The sequence below is a fragment of the Nycticebus coucang genome, chromosome 11 (assembly GCF_027406575.1).
Source record: "Nycticebus coucang isolate mNycCou1 chromosome 11, mNycCou1.pri, whole genome shotgun sequence".
Classification (NCBI taxonomy): Eukaryota; Metazoa; Chordata; class Mammalia; order Primates; family Lorisidae; genus Nycticebus; species Nycticebus coucang.
The window spans coordinates 5365547-5389533 of NC_069790.1; the positions used below are offsets into that span (position 1 = coordinate 5365547).

Consider the following 23987-nt stretch of genomic DNA (forward strand, 5'->3'; position numbering starts at 1 on the left):
CACCACATGCAGTGCACATATACACACCCCATGCAGCGCACATATACACACACCACACAGCCCACATATACACACCCCATGCAGCGCACATATACACACCCCACCCACATACACATATACAAATAAACCCACCACACACCTACATGTATACACACATAAACACACAACACATATATACATATATACATACACATGCCACACACACACTGCACACACCACCCATGCACATATACTACCTGCATATATGCAGAGACAAACACATCTCATACAAAATAGTGTCTGATATAGCACAACATCACTTATTTTAGTTTACCAAAACTGTCATGAAATTCTGTGAAGATCCCAAACATTTTGGTCTATCCAGCAAAATAGAGGTAATAAAAAAACCCATCCACAAAGCACTCTGGGAGGCCAAGGTGGGTTGGTCACCTGAGCTCAGGAGTTCAAGACTAGCCTGAGCAAAAGTAAGAACCTCATCTCTAAAAAATAGCTGGGCATTGTGGCGGGTGCCTATAGTCCCAGCTACTCAGGAGGCTGAGACAAGAGAATCACTTGAACCCAAGAGTTTGAGGTTGCTGTGAGCTACAGCACTCTAGCAAGGGCAACAGAGTAAGACTCTGTCTCAAAAAAAAAAAAAAACAAAAGAAAGAAAAACAATGTACCAGCTTCACAATAGCTCTCCCATCAAACATGGAAGCCCTTATAAAGTGGGCAAATCATTTTTGTAACGCTGTATGTTGTGTTTTAAGGAATTTGGAAAAAGCAAAGTCTTTGCACCCAACTTCATCTTGGATGGGACAAGCTCATGGTGGCTACACCTGCTGTCTTCATGAGGCATTCCAAGACAGAGATGGTAAATTGCAAGATGAATAATACAGAACTTTAAAACCTTTGCCCCAACAAAACCGCTGCACAATAATTGGCCTATGAAGAGGGGCAAGGAACTACAAAAGCAAGAATCCAAATGACGTGTGTCTAGTTACTCCTCAAAGAAGAGGGGGAAGAAGCAAACCAATGACCCTCCCGCTTAGTTGGGCAGACAGTTCTCTGCTCGAGACTTTTCACAGCCACCATGCTCGAGCTAAGCAGCAAGCCATGCTCAGATGCTGCCAGATAACACTCCTCCCCAGCTAAAGTGGGGTTTATCGCTCAGAAGAGATGCATTTCGCAGATAAAAACAACTTCCTCTAGCTGCTGATTAGATAAGCAGGCTTGCATCCGTCCTCAGCCTGCTGCCCAATCTCCAATTAGACCAGGCGGCTGCTTTCTCTTTCCATCCTGAGGCACCATTTCCAGCACCGCTCCTTCCCTCCCAGGCGGCAGAGCAGGGTTACCACCATTTCTCAACCTACCAGTACCCTCCTGATCTCCTGCCTAAACTTCTAAAATGAGGGGGTCATTCAGTACCAGAATAGCTCATTAAAAATACAGTAATCCTCTTGTAATTCCCATTTCAGTCCTAGAACTCATGGCTAGGTAAGGAATTTTTACTTCAATTGTTTTAAAGAAAAAATTATGTTTTAACACACCTTAATCATTTTTCCTGAATTTCAGGGGAGGTTTTTTGGTTTCCCCTGCTAATTGAGTGAGTCAAATCCTGGTTGAAGTACTCAATGTGAAGAACCAAAGTTGTACGGATTCAGTTCAATCTCTCGGAGCCCCTGAGGTGCACAGACCACGGGCTTCTGACCACTAAGCTGTGAGCTATGGCAGAGCAGCTTCAGTCCTGAAATAAACAGGGATGAAGCTATAACCATCTCCTCACAACTCTGAGAGTAGCCTGCTGCCAGGAGGAGCGAAACCAGAGAAGCACATTCTAGAATGTCATGGGGGCGTGGAAGTGCACGCTCTCTGCCCATATTCAAACCCTGCCTAGGGCTGTCCGATGATTAATGCAGGTGGCCGAGCCACTTCCTAAGCCCTGTTCAACCATAATTCTTTGGCCTTCTGCTGGTTCAACCACCCCCTCTATTGTCACAGAAGTCATCATTCTGATTCAGTCCTGCGGCATTGCTGTGCCTCAGCCCTGGGTTTTTCCTTTGATTCTACTCGTAAACCCTAAATTTGCCTGTCCTCTTTCTTGGGGTGGCCATTCCACTTTGAGATCTGGAATCCTCCCTCTCTATCCTCTGATCTTTCCTTTCTTCCACCAAACTTCCTTCCCCCTTATCCACATTCATGGGCAGGGTCGGTTTGGGTGCAGTGGTGAGGGTTGGGGTGTCTTCCTTATTCACAGCCAGTTTTATGTCTGGAAGCAGTCAACCCAACCTCCACACCTGTGTTGCTCTCACTAGAATTCTAGTGACCCAGCATCCTTGGTCAATTCTACAACACTTTCCAGGACAGCGTAAGTCAGAAACTAGCAAAAACTCAAGGTGTGAAGATGGAAGAAGAAATGGAATCATTATTGGAAAAAGAAAGAAAATAACTAAGGTTTTGGTTTTCTTGTATAAAATGCCTACCTGCTCTCTAGATCACAATCCCGACGTAATTTCTAAATGAAAGACTTTTAAAAACACCAGTTTTCAGAGTAAGTCACAAACTCTTTTTACTTCTCTAGTACGTCTGATTGAGTAAATTTGGGGTTGCTGTAAGAGGTCAGTGAGTGCACCCTCAGCTTTAAACAGTTTCATATACAACCACTTCAGAGAGGTGAGAGTTCTCTCATTTTTAAAGAGACCACTTCAGAAGAACAAGCTAGAGTCTCATTCAACAGACCGTTCCGATGACTAAATCCCTCCTTGCCAACCAGTTCTCCTTTGAGTCTACCTAAATCCTCCAAGCTGCACTCCAAATCCTTTGTTTCCTCTTCGGAAGAAGATGGAGGACGCAGAAAGGCTCTAGGATCATTCTGACGTCTGTCACCGTTCCCCACATTTGTACAGAGACTTAGGAGCGTTCCCTCAACTCTAGATGCCAGGAGTCAGACCTGAGACCATTACTTCTTTCATTCTGGGATTGACCCACCAATCAGTGTCATCTCCCGCCCCTCCTAGGAGGTTGATGTCTATGAGTTAATTTGTTATTACCATGGTCTGTTTTCCTTGTCGAGATTACCTTTGTCTAAAACCCAGTGATGCTACTGGTAATAATGGCTCATGCCTTTCCAAAAGTGTTCCTTGCCTCTTTCTAAACCAGACACTCCTGCAACTTACTATGACCTAGTATTTTCCCACATTTATCCATCTTTTGGTCTCTCACCATTTCTTCTTGAGATTTCAACAGTAACAGCTTAGCACACATGACTAGAACTTGGGCTTGGAAGCAGCCAGCTCCTCACTCCTTCCTTTGGTCTTACACCCGATTCTAATTCCCCTTTTCCCTCTGGCTTTGTTTCACTTTGCCTAGTCTATGGATCAATGTTTTTTATCTAATAAATTCTTCTTCTATTCTTGGTGCTACAATGTTATTTTTTCTTTTTCTCAATTTCTTTCTTTTTTCTCAATTGAACCTACAACAGGTTCCTCACCCTTTCTATAAATCTTAATTTTTTTTTTTTGCATTAGTTGAGTTTGGGTTTTTTTCCGCCTGCTATTTGTCTGTCATTGTTTTCTTTGCCATTCTGTCTTCAGCAAAGTCTACCCTCCAGGCTACTCTGTGACATGTGCTCACTTGCTATTGCCACCATAAAATGAGGAAACCGAGGCTCAGAGAGGCAGAGCCACAAGGCCAGGCACAAGGGGACTTGGATCTGTCCCTTCTGAGATGCATTTGCCAGGCCTTGGCCACGGGCCCCTCTCTACCTCGGTGCGCACCCCCCCCCCCCCTTTGACAGCCCAACTTCCTCCTGCCTGCCCGGCTCCCTCTGTCCCAGGGAGGGGCTTCTTCTCACTTCCTGTTGTCTGTCCTTAACACTCCTTTGCTCTTGTGACTTATTCCTGTGGAATCCTTCGATAAAGTATGGCATCAAATTTATTTCCTTTAATCTACAAATTTCCCTTAGCTTTTATTATTGTTTCCTAAGCCATCTACAGACTTCATTTATTTAATGCCACCCATACATTACAAATTCATAAACAGCCTATCACCACATACCAAAGCTAGCTGATTATTTCAAGAATCATAAAGGATGGCCCTTAAACTTAGTTGCTATGATGTGTAATTTCTTCCTTTGGTGTCTCCTTCTATAGTTCTATAGCTCTTCCGAGACTCTCTCCCTCCTTAACTTCCTCTCCTTAATCCTCTCCCCAGGCTGGTGTCCTCCGGGCTTTTGTACCTCTTGCTTTTGTGGCAGGGACCCCGCCTCCTCTGGCCTCCAGTCCCCCCCAGATCACCCACTCTCCCAAACCACCTCAGTGATCGCTAGCACAGCTACCACTCCCCACCCTCGGGGCAGCCTCAACTGCTAGTTACAAACTACGCAAAGAGGTTTTCTGCAGTTTTCAGATTTTACAATTCTGAAATTCGTGTTTTCTAAACTTTATCCCAGAAGGAAAAGTAGACTGAAAATCATGTCATGAGTGACAAAGGGCAGTGGACAGGGCCCATGGAGAGTGGCAAAGCCACCCTGGCCTCCAGGGTAACGCCTGGGCTGGCCCACTTGGGACAGAGAGCAGGACTCTAGACCAAGGAAATATAGTTTGAGGAACCAGCCAGCAATGCTAGCCAGGGGCTGGATGACCTCTCACCAGGGAAAGCTACCAACAATTAGAAGTCCATAAGGGGCAAGATACTCACGCTACTGTGAAGGCCATTTGTGCTGTTCCTTACTCTCCAGGAATCATCATGACTTTCAGTTCTCAAAAGGATGTCCATAGCCACAGTAGCTTTACGGCAGCTGGAGGGATTTCTGGGAGAACCCACAACTTTCTCCATAATCACCCTAGCCAGCATCCTGACTCTAACGTATGGGCTCTCCGTTCAATTGCACACTACATGCTCCACGTTCTCAGGCAAGCTGTGAGCTCTTGCAGTAAGTGGAGGGAACAGTACCAGTGACACTAGGTGCTTTAGGGGCTACACAAATGAGGGACATCACCTCCACAATGGCTATTCATGTGACACCTTTGCAAATGTTTATCATACATCGTATCATGGACTTAGGGTTTATTATTTAAATGGATTTTTTGCTTTATATAAATGTGTTTTGAAAGAAACCTTTGTAGTAGTACAGTAGATGATAAAATCGCTATCACTTGCAATAATTAGAAGACAATCTTAAAAATAAATGCATCAATTAAAACAAAGCACGATCACCTGTGTCCCAACTCTGGGAAACTCTGATGTGACATATGTAGCTTTCCTGCATCCAGCGGAGCAGAGGAGCAGCAAGTGTTACTTCGCCAACCATCTACCTTCCCACAGACGGCAGCTGCTCTCCAGTGGGGTAAAAGAATCCATACGAATCTCTGGATTCATCCCCACCAAACGGCTTAGCCACCTTCCTTATCTATTTGTGTATCAATTGTATTGCTAATTTAAAGAAAAGGAATGTTATATTCCGTCAACTTGGTTTCTAATACACATGAAGACACACAAAATATGCTTTGTGTGTATGTCCATAAAACTCTTAGTTCCTGTATAGTCTTAGTTCCTGCATCTGGATGCCCTGTAGAAGATGGCGGAGGTGACATTCCTAGCCTGACAATTTTACATACATTTTCCCTCTTTGGCTATGCCACTGATCCACATTTATCCGTCTACCTGATTTTACCTACGTACCCTTCATGATATTCTTTTGTGCCAATTAAGTGGCTCTCAATACCATAGTTTTTCTCTTTTAAAAAATAAATATTCCAAGGAACTGTTGACTCATTAGCTCATGAGAACACAGTATAATGAAAAGGTCTTTTGAGTGAAAACTAGTCTTTGAGTCAGAAATGGAGTTTGATTCTGACTCTGCCATTTGACCTCGGTTAATTCACTGAACTTCTCTGGGCCTTTGTTTTTCTGAAATAAAAGGGGTGGATGGAGTTAGAAATTCCTCAACACGGTCGGCAGCATGTATAAGTTAACCACTGGAGTCACTGCCCCTTGTCCTCTGTGGACAAGGTACGCAAATGTGTGCTGACGTAAGAGTTTTGTTTTTTTAAACATTTACAAGTTCTCATTTATCAAATTTTCTATTTTCAGTTAAATCTGACATTTAAGAACTAGCGATAAGAGGGACGCCATAAAATGGCTAGATGTTGCTCCTTCTAATCCAAAACTCTAATACACATGAGCTCCTTACCTATTTCCATAACACATGAAACGTGTTAACTTTCACTATCTATAATCCATAAAATCTGATATTTCTGCACATGCATGAGGGCAGGGGTGCGACAGAGAGGCATCCTCAGGTAGGGTGCTCCTCCCCTCGCATGGTTTCATGGGCATGTGGGTCTCACAACCATGCTGGCTTATGAGTGAGCACCCTCCTTCATACAAGAGGGCTCGATCCAGCACATCTCTGTTCTAGAGTCCCTTAACATAAACACTGGGGGAAAACAATGGATAAAGTGATTCATGTACTTACTTGATACATTGGGAGGTTACACAGAGACAGGGAAGGATGCCAGCTGACCCAACTTACCCACAACTCTCTCACTCTTGGAACTCTGCTGTCCTCCAGAGGTGGTGGAAAGGTCCTCAGGGACAGGCATGGGCTCATCACCATCATCTGGAGTGTCACTCACTGGGGGACTTTCCTTCCCTAGGAGACAAGTAAGAGCCTGAGTTCCAGGCAGTCACCACCACCAGCAGGGGAGTCCAAGGTGCCTGGGCTTCACCTTGGAGGAGATGGTTACTGAGTTAAGGCTTCTCTGTTGGGGTTAAGATAAATTTTTCCTCTCATCAGAAACAGAAATTTCCCCTTACTCACAATACAAACATAGAAAAACATGGAGATGCAAAAGAAAGAAATTAAATCACCAGTAATCCCAAAGATTACCAGCTTTAAAATTATAGCTATGCATTACAGATAACATGTGGTGATGTATTTAATTTTCAAAATAAACTAGCTTTTAGACATTCTCATGAACATGCCTCCATGTGCAGTGACCATACTTCTACAACTTCATTAATGATTAGTACACTAGGATTTATTTACAGCCTTTTCTTATTTGTGAACCTATATTATTTTCAATCATTTTTTATTATTAATCTACACTGTGATAGATATACTAATAGCCAATCTTTGCACAAATCCTTAAAAATAGCTAGAGTATAAATCTTCAGAAGTTTTATGGCTGGGTCAAAAGGCAATTTTTAAGGTTCTTCACGTGTTTTGTCAAGTTTTCCCCCAATGAGGTTGTTTGATTTTGCTCCCCATAATTTTGCCTCGCCATGCCATCCCACTGATGGGCTTTGCAAGACATCGCACTTGCCCAGAGCTACATATTCTGGGATCTCTTCACTTTATTTTCAAGAGCCAGCAAATATTTTACCAGCTTCCTAATTTGACTTAATTTGGAACATGATTCCCTCCCTGCATGCAAAGGAAGACAGTCAACACAAATTCTTCTCTGTGAAATAGGAAAATAAATTATAGTCCATATAAACATGAATGTTGCTTACGCTGCACACAATAGGATTTACCAAATGAATTAGGGCTTTACAGGATACCTGTATTTACTTTGGCTGCATTAGAATTAAGTTTCGCCAGCCTCTAGCGATGGGGACACTCACTCCCACTCCCAAGGACCCAACGCTGAGAAGCCACAACTAGTAGAAAATGTCCTTTTTCCATCAAAACTGAAACTCCTTTAGCTTCCACCAGACTTAACTTGAACTTGAGTTATGAGGCACCAACCACATGCAAGAAAGAAACAGCTGTTGAGGACTTGAGCTGAGGCAAACTAATCCATTATAGAGCCTACAGAAGACAAGTTTAGATTAGGATCCCGAAGGGCGTCTAACGGCACAGCAGCAACCCGGGACCGGTGTCTGTGACTGAGCCGGCATCATGGCTTAACAGGCAAAATGATGTTCCCAGAGGCAAAAAGACAAACCCAGCCTTTGGGGAGTGTGTGCAAATAATAAATCCAATGTTAAAATGCCTAGAAAACATGAGTAGGTGTAGCGTACAATTCCCTTGTTTGTTTGAATAAACCTCCCACAAGAGTAACACCAACATTTCAAAAGACCAGCAAAATCATCTGCAATATAGGAAACAACTTTTCCTGGAATATTTACAACAGAACTTGCACAGGCACCAAGGCTATGCTTTGGGGAACAGCACTGCATTCTCTAGAAAACAGACATCACAATTTAATGTTCCAGTTTAGCTGTAATCACCACAGTTGGCATATTTCGTACACAATTGGTTATATTTGGATAGCCAATACAAAATGAATAAAGATGGGACAGGATTATAAGAATTTCCAAAGAAAAAACCAAAAGCCAGAGAGAAATTGATTGAAAGTGCTCAAGGTATGCTGAAACCTTGGAAATGTGCTTTAAGTCAGGGCTGGTTCATTGCCTTAAATAGAAAACTTTAAGAGTAACAAGTGCTAACCATCCTTAAGTGTTATTTTTCACTTCTTTTACAAACAGGGATAAACTCTGAATGAGAGAACACAGGAGATACAGGAACCATTTGGCAACTCTTATTTTTGTACGGCATGACTTCCTAGAGCAATAGTTTTTAAACTTGTAGACCTTTAGGGAGGTGGTCAGAGGAATCTTCCTTCTTTCCTTCTTCCCTTCCTTTCCTTTTTTCTCTCTCCCTCCCTTCATTCCATTCTTCTTTTATTTCCTTCCTTCTTCCCTTCCCTGCCTTTTTGTAAGATTAATAAAAGAATCTTACTGAGAACCTGAATACATAGAGTAGGTCTTCCATGTAAGAAGGGACATTGTAAGGTGGGGAGGCTGGAAGACCAGGGACTCAGCCCACTTGCCTTCTTGAAAACCTCCTAAAATACCTCCACAGAAATGCCAGAGGAGCCTGATAAGCTGGCCCCAGACTGAACGCCAGAGGTGCGTGGGGTGTGCACCTGTGTCTCTGTAATGAACAGCTGTCATTAAGGGGGGGCAGGTGGGAGGCTGAGAGACTAGTTATTTACTTTTTTCCTCCTATGATTGTCCCTATGATAATTTTGGAGTAAACCATAATGCTCTGGGACCCTTTGGAAATTTTCCAAGGAACACTGGAATGAAGGCAGGGTCATACAGAGGCAGGGCTTACTCAATGAAGAAATAGCATGCTTTCTGCTCAGTTCACATGGCATGCGTCCATGTAACTCTTGTTTTTCTGTTTTTGATTTTTAATTTAATTGCTCTATGAGGGAACAAGGTCGACTCCCAATCACTGTGGATGTTTGTAGTAATAAATGTCCTTCTTAAGAATTACATCTGTCATGGGCGGCGCCTGTGGCTCAAGGAGTAGGGCGCCGGTCCCATATGCCGGAGGTGGTGGGTTCAAACCCAGCCCCGGCCAAAAAAAAAAAAAAAAAAGAATTACATCTGTCTTGGGTCCCCACACTGAATTAAATGCCAGTTCGCCAGTGTCCCTAATCTTGCATCTCAGTACTTTTATTTTTCTCTATATGGGAGGAAAAAAGGAATAATGAGAACAGTAGGGATCATGATTCTAAATACCATGAGTCAGATGGATCAATAGGAATTCACCATGCAGAAGAAACCACATGGGGCGAAGGGAGAATAAAAAACCAGTCTTGGTGTGTTCAGGGGCCATCTAGTGAAAAGTCAGAATGGAAGGAAGTGAGTCAGACACGTCCACATGCCCACCAAGAGCCCTGTTTAATTCAAGCTGGTCTTGCCCTAACTCAGTGCTAGTTCTTGAGAGGTTATCTGATTTGCCTAAAAGCCCCCGAGTGTGAGTCTGGTTGCTGAGACATTCATCATTCCACTCAACATGAGCCTCTGCCTTGGAGACCCTCATGTGCCCTGCCTGCTGGAGTTCTCCCTGATGAAAGTTTACCACTTAATGTAACCCTGTCCAATAGGCGAATATCTTTATGTGTTGATTTTAAACAAACTCAGTTAATCATTTAAAACATAAAGCCATGCAAAGATTACAAAATTCAAAACATGAATTATCATAGATTTCCATAAGTCAACATACTGTGACTAGCAGTTAGTTGGTCTGGGATACAGTTCTGGCTCGGCCAATTAGTGCTAAGACTGCCGGGAACACCACACAGGTACCATCTTTAAGATTCTTTCCACAAGTGGAAAAAGGAGACTGAAAAAAATGTGACTTGAGCCCTGCTTATATGGTTAGGGTGAAGATAAAGTAAAAATAATGTGGGTGCATTCTAGCTAAGTAAACGTAGGGTATCATTCATCAAACAGTAACACACCATATGGAACATAAGCCAGGTATAGCGATAAGCTCTCGTGTTTTTCTCTAAGAGGATCTGCAATCATACCAACACACAGGGACACAGACGGCAAGACATCAAGGATTTCCATGGAATCATTTAGAAAATGAAATAAAATTTCACTTATTTAGAGAAATGAAAGAAACTTCTGGTTAAATTATAAACACATCAGTTTATATGTAATTTTGCCTATTGCCTGTGCTTCAAATAAAGCATTACCTATGAGAAGGGTTTTGGTAAAATGGGATGGAAATTGCATAATTAGTTTATCAACTAAAAGCAAATGATTTTTTAAGTAGATTATAATTCGCTCAACAAAGTTCTGGGATTTCTTCCTCTCCCGAATGCATGAGTTTTTATTACATACAGTTACTCAGGGGGATATAATTCCTGGGCTAAATAAAAGCTCAGAACATAGCACCCATACTGTACAAGGCAGTGGAGAAGCTTGCACTCACACCCCAAGTTTGCACTCTGGGGTCCAAGCTTGCACTCACACCCCAGAGCCATCCCTGGCTCTCGATGGTATGTCCAGTCAGCGATTTAATTTCTCTGCATTTCAGCTCCCTGAGAACTGGAGATGATAACTTTCTTCAGTGGGTCCTCGGAATGAGAAAACACTCAGGAAAGTTCAAAGTGATTTGCTATTAACAAGAAAAAATATTCCATTGACACGTAGGTTTGTATAGGAGCCTTCTTCACCCAAGCAGATTAGCATGGGCGCGGGGCACACTTCTGGTTGCCCTGGCCCAATAAAACACACCACGAATAGCAGGGAGGGTAATGGGTGGGGCCACATCTACGGTGCATCTTAGAATGGGTATAGGCGAAACTTACTAAAGGCAGAATACAAATGCCTACATACGGTAACTAAGAAAATGTCATGAAGGCTACCTTGAACAGTTTGATGAGAATATTTCAGATTGTATATGAAACCCGCACACTGTACCCCTTGATTGCACTAATGTACACAGCTATGACCTAACAATAAAAATAAATAAATTAAAAAAAAGAAAAGAAACCATCCAATAGATAATTAAGGGTTGGAGGAACCTGAGGGATCACCTGGCTCAAGTTCCTGTGCTACAGATAACAACTACAGAGGTCCAGGAGGCGCCGCCCCTCTCAGGTCCCACCCTGGGGGCAGAGCGGCCATAGTCATGCAGGCCCCACCCACATCCCTTGCTCTTTCTTTCAGAAATCAAATGAAAAAATGAATGTACATGGATAACAAGTCTTTTGGAAAGACTGACAAAAAACAAAGAGAAAGAAAAAAATAAAGCTTCATTCAAAGAATTAGTGAGATGTTCCCTAAAGGGAAAGACAGTTTGTTTTGGATGTCCGTCTTCCTCTAACAGACTTCCTAACAGCATTTCCCTCCTGTGGATTCCAGTCAGCAAACACTTAGAGAGTGGCTGCTGTCCGTAAGGCTCTGGACAGGAGGACACAGTTCACATTTAGGATAAATCCCAAGTGGCTTGAAAAAGGCAGATATTTCTCTGATTTTCAAGTGAGCATTTCACATATATTTGGTTGAATCCTATGACAGTGCTGATGTTTGAACATTTTATGGGAAAAGAGGATGATTTGGTAATATATTCCTCAGATTTCTTATCAAGAATGTCAACTCCTATTTGTTTAAATTTACATGCTTACACTATAACTAACTACTACTTCCTCTACTTTTAGAAATGAAAAAAAAAAACCAAAACAATATTTCTGTTAACTGGAGAAGCAGCATTGGGATTCTAAGAAGCAGAAAAAGCATTATTTACATTTTTACAAAAGAGAAGCAACTCTTTTTTTTCTTTGCAGTTTTTGGCCGGGGCCGGGTTTGAACCTACCACCTTCAGTATATAGGGCCAGTGCCTTACCCCTTGAGCCACAGGCACCACCCAAGAGAAGCAACTCTTTAAATGCTCTCATCACTGGGTAGAGCACTCAAAGTGGAACATAAATCCAAAGTAGTACTTTAAAAATAGAAAGTTCTTGGCCAGGTGTATACAAACTAAATTTCAGACTAAATCTTTTCAAACAAACAAAAAACAGTTTCCTTTTCCAGGCAGTCTTGGAATAACAAGCCCTCCCTTAATTCTTATCCTTCCCTCAGCTATGATCTCCTTTAAATAGCCAGAAACCAGAACAAATTAAGTATTTAGTATAATGGTTAGGACAAGGAAACTATCATAGGAAAACAAGGCTTTATTTGAGGCTTTGTCAGTTTTGTTACTGAGATAGGAGATCAGAATACTGACTGGCTGTTCCTTACAGGAAACCTTCTCCAGGCGGCCCCCAGGCTTCTGTAGCATTTGGTTCTGAGAGTTTGGTTCAGACTCTACACTCTGGTCCTGGAGTCATTCAAAGGAATTTCTTCTCTTTGAACACATTATGCAAAAGCCTATTTAGAAACTACCCAGCTGGACGGCAAGAAGGAGAAACAGAAGAGCAGACTCAGGGAAAGCGTATCTTCTTGCCTTTGGAAAATTTTGTTGCTGTTGTTATTGTTGAGACAGGGTCTCACTATGTTGCCCTCCGTAGAGTGCTGTGGCATCACAGCTCACAGCAACCTCAAACTCTTGGGTTTAAGTGATTCTCTTGCCTCAGCCTCCCAAGTAGCTGGGACTACAGGAGCCTGCCACAACACCCGGCTATTTTTTTTTGTTGTTGTTGTCATTTTTGTTTAGTTGGCTGGGGCCAGGTTCAAACCTACCAGCCCCAGTGCACGTGGCTGGAGCCCTAACCGCTGAGCTATGGGTGCCGAGTCGCCTTTGGAACTTTTTAACATCCCAGAGTTTTTTCTAACACGCTAATCACTTCTAGCCACAGTTGGCAAACCCAGCGAATGAGGCTCTCTTCCATGAGCAAGGATCGCGGTCCTCACCCAGCAGGAGTGGCCCAGACCCAGCTCTCTTAGGCTACAGTGAGAGACTATAAGGAGCTAACCTGAGTTTTTATTCTTTTCCATTTAACTGTTTTTTATTGAGTGCTCTCCTGTTTAGGGAAAATAAATTCAAATAATGCTAAAAGGTAGGGGATAAAATGCAAAGGCTTTCTCTTCCTCTTTCTCCTCCTTAACTCACTTCTTTCCACCACCAATTTTCCAATAGGTTAATATACATGCCTCCAGAATTTCCCTAAATGTATGTCCAAGCATACGGAAGATGTGTCTGTGTGTATAATGTGTTTTCTTTGTAAAGGTGGAGATCCTACGTTATGTCCACCCAGAAGCATGCTTTCCTCACTTTCACCTGTATCTTGGACTTCTTTCTACACTAGTATCTTCATTTTTAAGGGCTGTGTGTTCAAGTGCATGGATGTACCACAGTTTTTAAACATTAATAACGATGATACAAGGAACATGAAGCACTTGAGGAGAGAGTACACACAGGGCCAACAGCGAAGATGATCAACAATCTTCACTTTGCTTGCTCCTTGCACCCTGAAGAGTTTAAGTCCAAAACTTGGTACATGAACAGACCAGCCGACAGAGCGGGCAGAGGTGGACATCTGTGATTGGCAGCAGATCCATCTCCAATTCAAGGGGACTTGGAATGTCCTCTCCTGCACTGTCTGCAGGGAGTAGTCACTGAGTCGAGTAGCAGTGACACTCCTGCCTGGTCTCTGTCAGGAGCACCCACTTACCCATTCAGATCAAAATGCGGAATTCACTAAAATCTTCAAACCACGTGGATGCAGCTCAGCCTAGGCAAGATGGCACTGACAGAGCTTCGTCTAGTAGAGGCCAGCATTTGGGACTGGTACAGGCCTGTGAGGTGCTAAAACATTGAATCCTGACGGTCTCTAAGGCCAGGGAAGCCTCTACTGCTGCTGACACCTCCAGGTACAGGGCCAGACAGACAGCTGGCTCCCTACACCTGTGCACAGGGACCTGGCTGGCCACCCACCTGCAACACTGCCAAACGGGACAGTTTGTGACCCATCTTGGGCACCTCCCATTACTGACTTCTCTACTTCTTGGGTCTCCTGTGATGACAAGAGGGCTTGAAAAATATAAGGTAAATGGGAGCAACATGATTTCTACACTTAGAAAATGTTCAAATATTTAGAATTGTACCTCAAAATTACTGTTTTTCAAGCTATGTTTCTTCTGTCTATCCCTTCCCCCAATTCCACCGTTGTCCCTCTCTCTTTTTAAATGTCACCATTGGCATGTGTTTGGGTTCCAGAACTGATCAATCAGCCATTTTTCCTCCCAACAGTACAAACATACATTTAACACTTTTCAATATTTTTTGGGGGGAGGTCAGATTTAACAGCAAAACAAATTTCATCTTTAAGATTTTTCTGTTCAGGTTCTCAAATTGGGATAATTTGTAAGAGGTGCACAGACCCTCATACAGACTCCATCTTGGCCTTGGCAGAGCAGCCTCTCTTCGTCCCTCAGGAGCACAGCAAGCCCCTTGGGTGTGTTTCTCATGAACTCCCCATACAGGTATCTCATAAGGTCTCACCTGAAACTTGGGACATGTCTTGACCCTCATCAGCGTCCATTGTCCTCAGGTTATCTGAGAAAGAGAGGAAGGGATTTTAGTTTAAAGCAAAAATACTAATAAGATACGAGAGGAGAGAGAGAGAGAGAGAGAAGCCTTACGCTATTTAACAACAAGGTTGTCTGGCAAGAATAATGCATTTTCCTCCTCACATACTTGCTGGAGTATCAGACTGGCACAGACCTTGATCCTTTTAAAAACAGCATTACAAAGATTTATAAAAATATCATTACAAGCACAGGAGGACCAAATTTGTTATTTATTGTTAATTTCCTACTGCATAATAACCCAAAATGCAAACTGACTGCAACAAAATTAAGCAGAAAATTAAATGGCCCTGGGTCATTGTAGGCACAGAATTCATTCTCTTGGCTGATCCATAGTTATGTTCTTTCTAATTTACTGAGCATGCATCGATGAACCTTGAGTCAGCTTGGTGACACGCGTACAATCAGCAATCAAAAAACGAAGCAATTTGCTGAAGAATGTCTCATTTACCCAGGCAGGGCTGCATATCTGAGCAGCCACCGCACCACCTCCATCAATAATGAATACACCTCCAGCCTGGCAGATGGGCAACACGGTGCTCCTGTCTTTGTCCCTCAATCTTTCTGGGCCCTTGCCTCAGACTTCACCAGCACTCCTCCACAGGGAGAAGTGAAGCTCACCACGGCAGCAAAACAAGCCCAGGAGAGGGCCAAGCCTTCCTGTTTTGCCGATAGCTAGCTGGCTCCTCAGACTGGTTTAAATTTAAGAAAAACAACTGAGAAGATGCTGTCCTTCAGTGGCCACAGTAAATGTCCCACAGACCGCACTGCAGGCCACCACACGACCCGGGAGAGACCCTCAGCGTCAGTGGGGCAGAAACAAAGAGAATGCTGTGTTTTACACTTGGGGTCCTGGCCTGCAGCTCAGCATCTCAGGTGCCTATAGCAAATGACAGCTGCTACCTCCGAGGATAAGAAAGCTGTGGCCAGCAGAAGGTGACCTGAAGGAAATCTGCTCATTTACGCTCCGCTAAGTAGCCTTCAGTAGGGATCCTTTACAAACCAGCAAATGGAGTCAATGTGCTGACTGTTAACTTAGGTCCCCATCAACCTCCTTTTTTTTTTTTTTTTTTTTTTCAGTTTTTGGCTGGGGCTGGGCTTGAACCCGCCACCTCCAGCATATGGGGCTGGTGCCCTACTCCTTTGAGCCATAGGCGCCGCCCCCCACATCAACCTCCTTTTTAATTAGTTTTTATTTATCCTCCCACCTCCTGTCTGTCCTGTCTCCTGGGTCAGATGTGTGGATCTGAGCTAAGGTCTGTTTTCAGCAGATACCCAAAAACTGATGGACAAATTGGTGACCTTACCCTCTCCAGGTAGGCTGAAAACTGCAGCAGAAGTGTTACACGTATCACACAGATGTGGCTTTATATACCTCTATATCTTTTATGGTGCTTATGGAATATGCATCTTCAGTTTCAGGAATATCAGTATTAGTCATGAAGAGGACATAAATGACAGTCACTTCTTCTGGACAGGGAGAGGTTTTCATCTATTTCTTAAAGGTACTTAACTAGTCTGAGCTGTGACATGAGTTTTCAAGGCTGGTGTGTGGCTTCGGAGGACAGCCAGTGGCCACAGTAGATGAAAAGCATTTCAGAGACCAAAGTGTCCACCAGCACGCTGACACCAGACCAACGAGCCCTGGAGCCAGCACAAATGTCACCAAAAGACTATGTCCAGAGTCTCAGACACTTTTACCATGAAAAAGGCAAAAAGTTGGGCAGCACCTGTGGCTCACAGGAGTAGGGCGCGGGCGTGGGTTCAAACCCAGCACCGGCCAAAAACAGCAAAAAAAAAAAAGCAAAAAAGTCTTACTTCTTCTGAAACTGTCAAAACAATGATAAAGAATCAAGACAGACTCAAATGAGAAAAATATTTGTAATCACTGGGCAGTGCTCTCAGGAGGAGCTGCAGGGGTGACAGTGTCTGCACAGACCAGCTCCTAGTGCCTCTGCGCTGACTGGTCAAAAATACCAGAGTCAAATCTTGTTGTAACAACTACTCAACACAGAATTTTCAGAATGGTGACTTTAAACGTTTTGCTACATAAAATGATAGTTTCTTTCCACCATGTTTTTTTACAAAGGCCAAAAAATGCCCATATTTTTCACTACTTACTACTAAATTTTCTGTGTGTGTGTGTTTGTGTGTTTCTGTGCTTTTTACACAAAAAGAACATTAAACATATTCCATATTCAGAACTGTTTAAAAATATTTTACATTTAATACTATCCTTGTATTTTTATTTAATAAATGTCATCATCATGTTAATGGCCGCACACTGCCCACTTGATTTATTTAACTAATAGCCCCTGGTAGTACTTGCCAAGGAAAAGAAAAAAAGAATGTTTCCTAAGCCAACCTCGGGCTCTGCCACCTGAGCACCAAAGGAGAAAACCTTCTTCAGTGCAGCACTGCTCGAGCCTCTGGGTTTGCTGCATAGGGACACAACTCAGCAATGCTAAGTCCCTGTGGACAACCTGGTCCTTTCAGGGAGTAAGACCTGAGAACCCAGTAAACACCAGAATCCTGACAGTCTGACCCGGGGCTTGTCCCTGGTCAGGCCCTGCTCTGTGGGAAGCCCCTTCCTCTGGCCAGTCATCTCACAAATGGTACAAGCATGGTCTCTCGGGGAGCAGGGGAGAGCAACACACTACACCCCCAGAGAGCTCTGCATGTGAGCACACGGGCCTGCCAGACTCTTCCATTGGAAGCTCCACGGCTCCCTGCCACCCCAGCACACGGACCTGGGCTATGCATTGCACCCCACTTCCAATTTCACACACAGTTTCAACCAAATCACCTCTGACAGCAGCCCACTGCCTGGACTGGGACCTGCAGTCGCTTGGGCCTTTGTTGGAGTGATATTTGCCAAAATTTTTAATAATCTTTGAAGACAGGGTTTCAAGTGTTCAGTCTCCCTGGGCCCTGTGAATTCTGTGGCCTGACTCGTCTGACGTCATGAGGGGTGACTTAACCAGCTCCTGAAAACTTCCCCAAACTCCAAATTTGCATCTCTTGGAATGAAAAAACAGTGACTTTTTCTGTAAAAGTGCCTTGGCTTTTAGAGAAAGTCTTAGGAATAGTCAAACAATGGGAAACTGTTTGAGGGGAAGGAAATGAGGCCTCTTCCAAGACACTGCTTACAAAGGGTGGCCTGCAGAGTCTAGAAGGGGCGCTCAAATCTTGCCCCACCCCCTCCACGGCAATGTACCACCTCTGCTCTTTGTCTTATAAAGCACTCACAAGTAAAGCAGAGCGTCAAGTGGAAAATGGCATTGAAGCCTGATACTTGGTCTCCACTGAAAAGGAGCTTACATCTGCAAAGGAGTTAATCACAAAAGCAAACTCATGACATGTTTTTACAAACTTTCACCTAAACGAGAACCAAGATCACTAGGTCTGTAAAGGGACATCGCAGAAGGAATAGTTATTTCACAGAAATGTACCATAATTTTCTACTCTGCCTGGGAAGCCCAAACCATTTCAGACAGGAGCTAAATGTGTAGATAGTAGAAAATACAACACTATCAATAAACTAACTCTCACCTGTGCAATTCTTATAAACATGAATGCTTTTATTGTTTCTTTGGAGCAAGCAGTTCTGAATCTTGCACAAGGGGAAACAGATGCAGAGATAAGTGCGGGGCCAACGTGATAGAAGCTGTCCACGGCCGTCCCTCCAGGAGAGCTGGAGAGCGGGGCAGTGAAGCCTGTTGTCCTAATCCAGCAGTCACCCTGGGCTCCAACCCGGGACTGATCACAGATTTGGAAGGTCTCCTCCAGCCCTCCCTCCTTCCACCGCCCCTCCCAGGTCTTTCTCTCTTTCTTTCCCTCCCTCTCTCTTTCTGTGTTTTTCTCCATCCCTCTCCCTCCCCGCTCTCTTTCTTTCTCCCCTCTCTTTCCAATCCCTCTTTCTTCTCTCCTCTGTCTCTGTGCCTCTTCCTCCCTTCTTCTCATCAAACAGAGTCAAACAGAACTTACTTTCCTAGACTCAGTTCAGAAGAGTTAGCATATCATTAACTTCAGAGGAGAGGCTCAGAGGCAGTGAGAAGAGGACCCGGGCCGGCAGCGGGGCCAGGCCTCTCCCAGGCTGGCCAGGGGAGGGGCAGGCTCACTTACTACCTCTATTGGCCCCATGTAGCTTGCCCGGGGCCTGAGAGCCTGCGTGGAAGCAGCCTCCTGGACCACGCCACTCCTCCTGCCACGTGGGTGGGACTGGAACTGGTGTCTCCTGGGAAGAAGCCTCCCACCGCCCTGGGGCAGTCACTGCTTCCCAGGGGGCGTTCTGGCAAGCCTTCCTGGGGAGCACCCTCATTTGCAGTTGGAGCATCCCACCCAGGCTTCTGGGGACCCCGAGCAGGCAGGGGTAGGGCCTAGTGCCCTTCTCCTTTCTGACAGCAACACCTCTCTTCACAGTGTCCTGGATTAATGAAATGAAAATGAAAAGTCAGATGCTGGCTTTTCAAGTGGCCCCAATTCACGGCTATGGAACAGCTGCTGAGCAAACTTAGGCTCTGGGTCTCTCTATGAGCTTGTTCATGGACAGCACATAGTCCTTCTCATGAGGTTTTAAAACATGTTAACTCTCTGAGATTTAAACAACTGCAATACACTGTCTTTTTTTGTTTGTTCTTAAAGAAAATTCCTTTCCCTCCCCTGGTCTTGTAGAGATAATTCTCTGTCCAGTGACATTTCATAACATTTCACAAGTGCCTTGTGTATTCCAGGAGCCATGGATAGGGAAAGGACTGCCGCTACTAGCCAGGTTTACTAAGCAACCTACTCAGCGTCTGGCATTCAAGAGGCAAGCCATCAAACCGCACAAGACCATAGACAGCCCCTGTTTGTCTTGCCCACCGGTTTCCCTGAGTGCCTGACACAGAGTCCAGTGTACAGCTGGCATTCAGTTCCTACTTGCTAAATACTTACACATGCATTTTTTGCTGAATACATTTGTTTTAACCCTCATAATTAAGCCCAAGGTATTTATATCACCATTTCCTTTTTATAGTTGAGAAAAATCGAGTCTATAAGAGAGCAGCAGCCTGTCCACAACTGAGCAGAGACAACCCCTATGGCCTCCTGATGGTGGTTTTTTCTAACACTTCTGCCGGTTAGAATGTCACAGCCCAGTGCAGTGGTCACACACTCCAAAAGGACCATAGACAAGACAAGGCTGGAGGCTACTTATATTTTACCAGACAATAAGCATGTTCTTTGAAATATTCTGCAGTTCCCAAAGTTCATCACAAAACTACAGTGCAGTTAACTTTCGGTTATTTGGTCACATCTATATGATTGGTTTTTTTTCCTTCTCTAATAGGGGAAGCTGCACGGAAGTTATGTTTGGGGTTATTTTCTTAAATACTCAATGATGCTTATTTTAAAAGGATTATGTACTGGGGGCAAGGGGGGCTGGGCCAAACCTGTAATTTATTTCAAATACCTTAGGTCACAGACCTCTTTAATAAAACTCATTATTCCTGCTGAGAGACAAGGCCTTTCATCTTCAGACTGGTAGATTTTACTTTTGCAAATCTCTCATATCACTGTGAATTACACTGTATCTTAAAAAAGGAAATCTTCCAAGAGAAAGCTGAGGCGATATGCAAAGTCTTTGTATCCAGTCAAAGAGACTTTATAGGTTTTCGTAACAATTTGACAAAACAGGGTGGGAGAATATAAAAACTTCTGAGCACTTTTATTTCATTTCCAATTCTTCTCATTTTTCAAAAAATTAGCTGCCAATCTACACGTTTTTGTGATTATTCCACAGAATACTGCGGGTACAAATAACAATGGAAAACAAGATTTACACAGGAAGGCAGGAATCTAATTTGGCTTTCTCACTGTCCCTCCCCCCACACAACCCAGTCTTAGAAAACTCCTCCAGGGGTTCTGTTCTACTGTGAACCCTTTTTAGGGGGCAAATCAGGGTGAAATTCTGTCCTCACATCACCCTCTCGCCCCAGGGGTAAGAACTGATATTCAGAAGAGGAAGGGTCAAAGAGAACGGAGGGAGGCTCTTAAACCACATCTAAAACCATGATGCTTCCACATTTTCTTAGTAGGGAGGTATTTTATGCAGAGGTAAAAGAACCAAAAGAGTATTTTAAAACGCTACAACGGTGTCACTTGTCTCAAAGTGAGGCATAAGAAAAAATGGTAGGCATTGTATTAGAAAAGTTGTTTTAAAATTAAAGAAAGAGAAAATAAAAATAAAATAAAATAAAAATAAAGAGACAGAGGACTTGGAGAAAGTCCTCGGTGCTCACATATTTGTTATTGCAACAGGCCCAGAGCTGGTTTCCAGCCCCCATCAGTGTTCCGTCAACACAGTACACTGTCCAGTCTACAAAGGCCGACACGCACGTGGAGAAGAGAGGCCTCCTGTGTCCCCCACGGCACCACCCACTCAAGCTACTCACAGTAACTGTTATCTATTGAACAACCATGGAAGAGGCATACACAGCCCAAACTGACAGATGCTTTCCCTAGGACCTTTCTTAATTTTGGCCACCAACGTAGACCACTTCCTAAGTAGCTTCCTCAAATACAAATGGCTATTTACACTTCATCACTTAAGTTAAAAAAAAAAAAAAGAAAGAAAATCTAAATTTAGAATCATTCTCTTCTGCTCTCTTACCGATTTTGGAAGACTTTGATGCATGGCCAGGAACTGTGCAACAAAATGAAGTGCAAAGAAAGCTGGGCGACGTTTTTAAAAACCATAAACACTGTCTCCCAAATAAGGGTTTACCAGATACTCCCCCAAGTGCTGACTTTTTTTGATATAGTGTAATAAGGTAATGAGACTGAGGGGCCCAAAAGTTCTTTTGTTCCTATTTTTAATATTTTCAATGTCTCCCTATCATTTTTTAAAAAGGAGATAAATACAGTTATACTAAGTTTTTTTTAATTCAGCAAGGCAATATGGTTTGAAAAAGAATACATCGTTCTTGCCTTCTTAGCAGTACAGATGTTTTAACATAAAGTAAATAATGTCAGTGGACATTTTAAAACTCGAAATTAAAACTGTACATGGTAGAAAAAATCCACTTGCCTACCTATATCATTTCAAAAATGCGGTTTTAACACTGAAATTCTACAAGGACATCTGAATTCTATTAAAAGAAGTACTTGTGTGAATTTATTTGGCAAGAGTTGTCTTTTATTTTGACTCAATGAAGTAAAATGATGTAGGTCTTCAATGGATCATTTTCATTGTTTATGAACCCACACATGTATATTTATTGAAAATTACTAAAAATTCATTACTGATTCATTTGCCCATTGAAGACACTTTTTCTAAGTACTACAAATATTTTTTAAAAATTTTGTTTAGCTACTGTCTTTACCCTGTAGCTGGTGGTAAGAAGAGATTACAAATCGAGATGTAAAAACAGAGAGCAAACGTTTTCTAGATTAAATATACCCTGGGATTCACTGTTACACACATATCCATTTACCTCTTAACCTACTCCTTTAACTATCAAAGGCCACGATGGGCCCCACCTATTTGTAATAAGGGGTATTCGGTCTTTACCAGGGAGAGATACAGACATCCTAACTGCCACCTCTAATTCAGGATAGCCCACGTGGTTTCTAGACTAAGTGGAAATTTTCCCTAAAAGACTGTAATTCTGAGGTTGGAATAACACAAAATGATCAACTATCAATTACAATGAGATAATTCATAAAACTATAAAAAAATTAAACTGTTCACGTTTTTCAACTATGCTCACAGTACATACAATGTGGATTTTAAAAAAAAAGCTTCATAGCTTGGCCTATGAAATAGGCCTTAATAGCTTCAGTACTTTGGAACTTCACCTTGGTTACCCCACCTACAGGGGTTTCAGCTGCAGTCAAAATAATCCCTGTCTCAGAAGGGCAAAAGGAAGAATAAATGTATCAATTACTTGGTAATGATGGCCGCTGTGGGCCACAAACCAAATGAGGACAGAGCATGGCTTGACAATCTACATTGACAGCTGGATCATGTTAGAAACAAAGTTCTAGATTTCTATTTTATTCTGGGATAGAGAGCTCAGGACTAGTAGCTATTCTCTTCCCCAAACTTGGAAGCATCCTTAAGATGTCCATGCCAATACCATGAACCACGGATCAAGGTCCATGGGAAATGTGGGCGTGAGGTCCAATCAGGACTGTTCGGACGGATTCTGTGATTCCTAAACCGTAACCTCCAATATCATGCAAACCCAGGGGTGGGGGCAGTAAAACCTCACAGAATCTTACAACTTCCTCATTTGCTCCCCAAATCAGAAAATGCTTATGTCCCTCAGTAGCAAAATACAGGAAAACTCATGTCAACACTCAGGTCATTCTGTAGTCACTGAAATTATTTGCTTTCAACGCTTTACTGTTTAAGTTCTTCCTTAGCAAGTTTCATTTCTTTTACATTTATCTGCTCTTAATTAGAGGGAAAATTCTTTAAATTCAGGCAAATACATACAACCTCACACTGGTGGGAAAACACCCATAGTGGAAAAGTTCTAGGATTTTCCAAACCATTCTTTAAAATGAGAATTAACTGCCTTATCTTCAACAACATGACATAATTAGCAGTATGGTTTTAATTCATTGAAATGGGATACCCAATGTATCAATATGTCTTTACAGTAAATCTCTTTGAATATCTCTGTAGTTTTCTGCCGTACACAAAACTTAGCACAAAAAAGAGGAAAAGGTCATTTGCTCAGGTTAAGAGTGGGGCTCACACTGGGGGGGTCACTGGCTACTAGTTTCCATTAAAAGCACTGGAGCATACCTCAGAGTGCTTCACAAGTAAGCTTACAAAAGGTCAATTCCTCATTTTCATTTCTGCCAAAGATTCTCTATTAAACATTTTTTCCATCAGGTCAGCAGAGGTATTTTACATGGAATTTTATTTGCTCTAAGTTTGCCAGCAAAAATCTGATCTAACAACAGAAATGTATCAAAAATCGATAAATCAGCTTTCACAGTGGAATTTCTAGCTTTAGAAAAGGACTCTAATCCAAACCATATTGTTCATTTTCAGATAGTTTCAAGCTAACGGAAAATGCTTTCAAGTGTAGATTTTGGAGTCTGATCTGAAAAATGGAGCATAACAATTTACTTCAACAGGTATAAGGTCATTCAAAAACACTTTTGTT

The 23987-nt window shown here is 42.8% G+C and overlaps 1 protein-coding gene across 13 annotated transcripts in view; it reads right to left on the reverse strand.

Annotated features, from left to right (window-relative positions):
* The window catches only part of IKZF1 (IKAROS family zinc finger 1), a 101428-nt gene that overhangs the window by 71697 nt on the left and 5744 nt on the right, over nucleotides 1-23987 (reverse strand). For all 13 annotated transcript variants that reach the window (XM_053609467.1, XM_053609471.1, XM_053609472.1 and 10 more), the window contains 2 exons: nucleotides 14738-14791; nucleotides 6515-6634 (listed from right to left, as the gene is read on the reverse strand). In XM_053609467.1, coding sequence (XP_053465442.1) covers nucleotides 6515-6634; nucleotides 14738-14777 — 160 coding nt within the window. In that variant the 5' untranslated portion in view covers nucleotides 14778-14791. The remainder of the gene's footprint in view (nucleotides 1-6514; nucleotides 6635-14737; nucleotides 14792-23987) is intronic.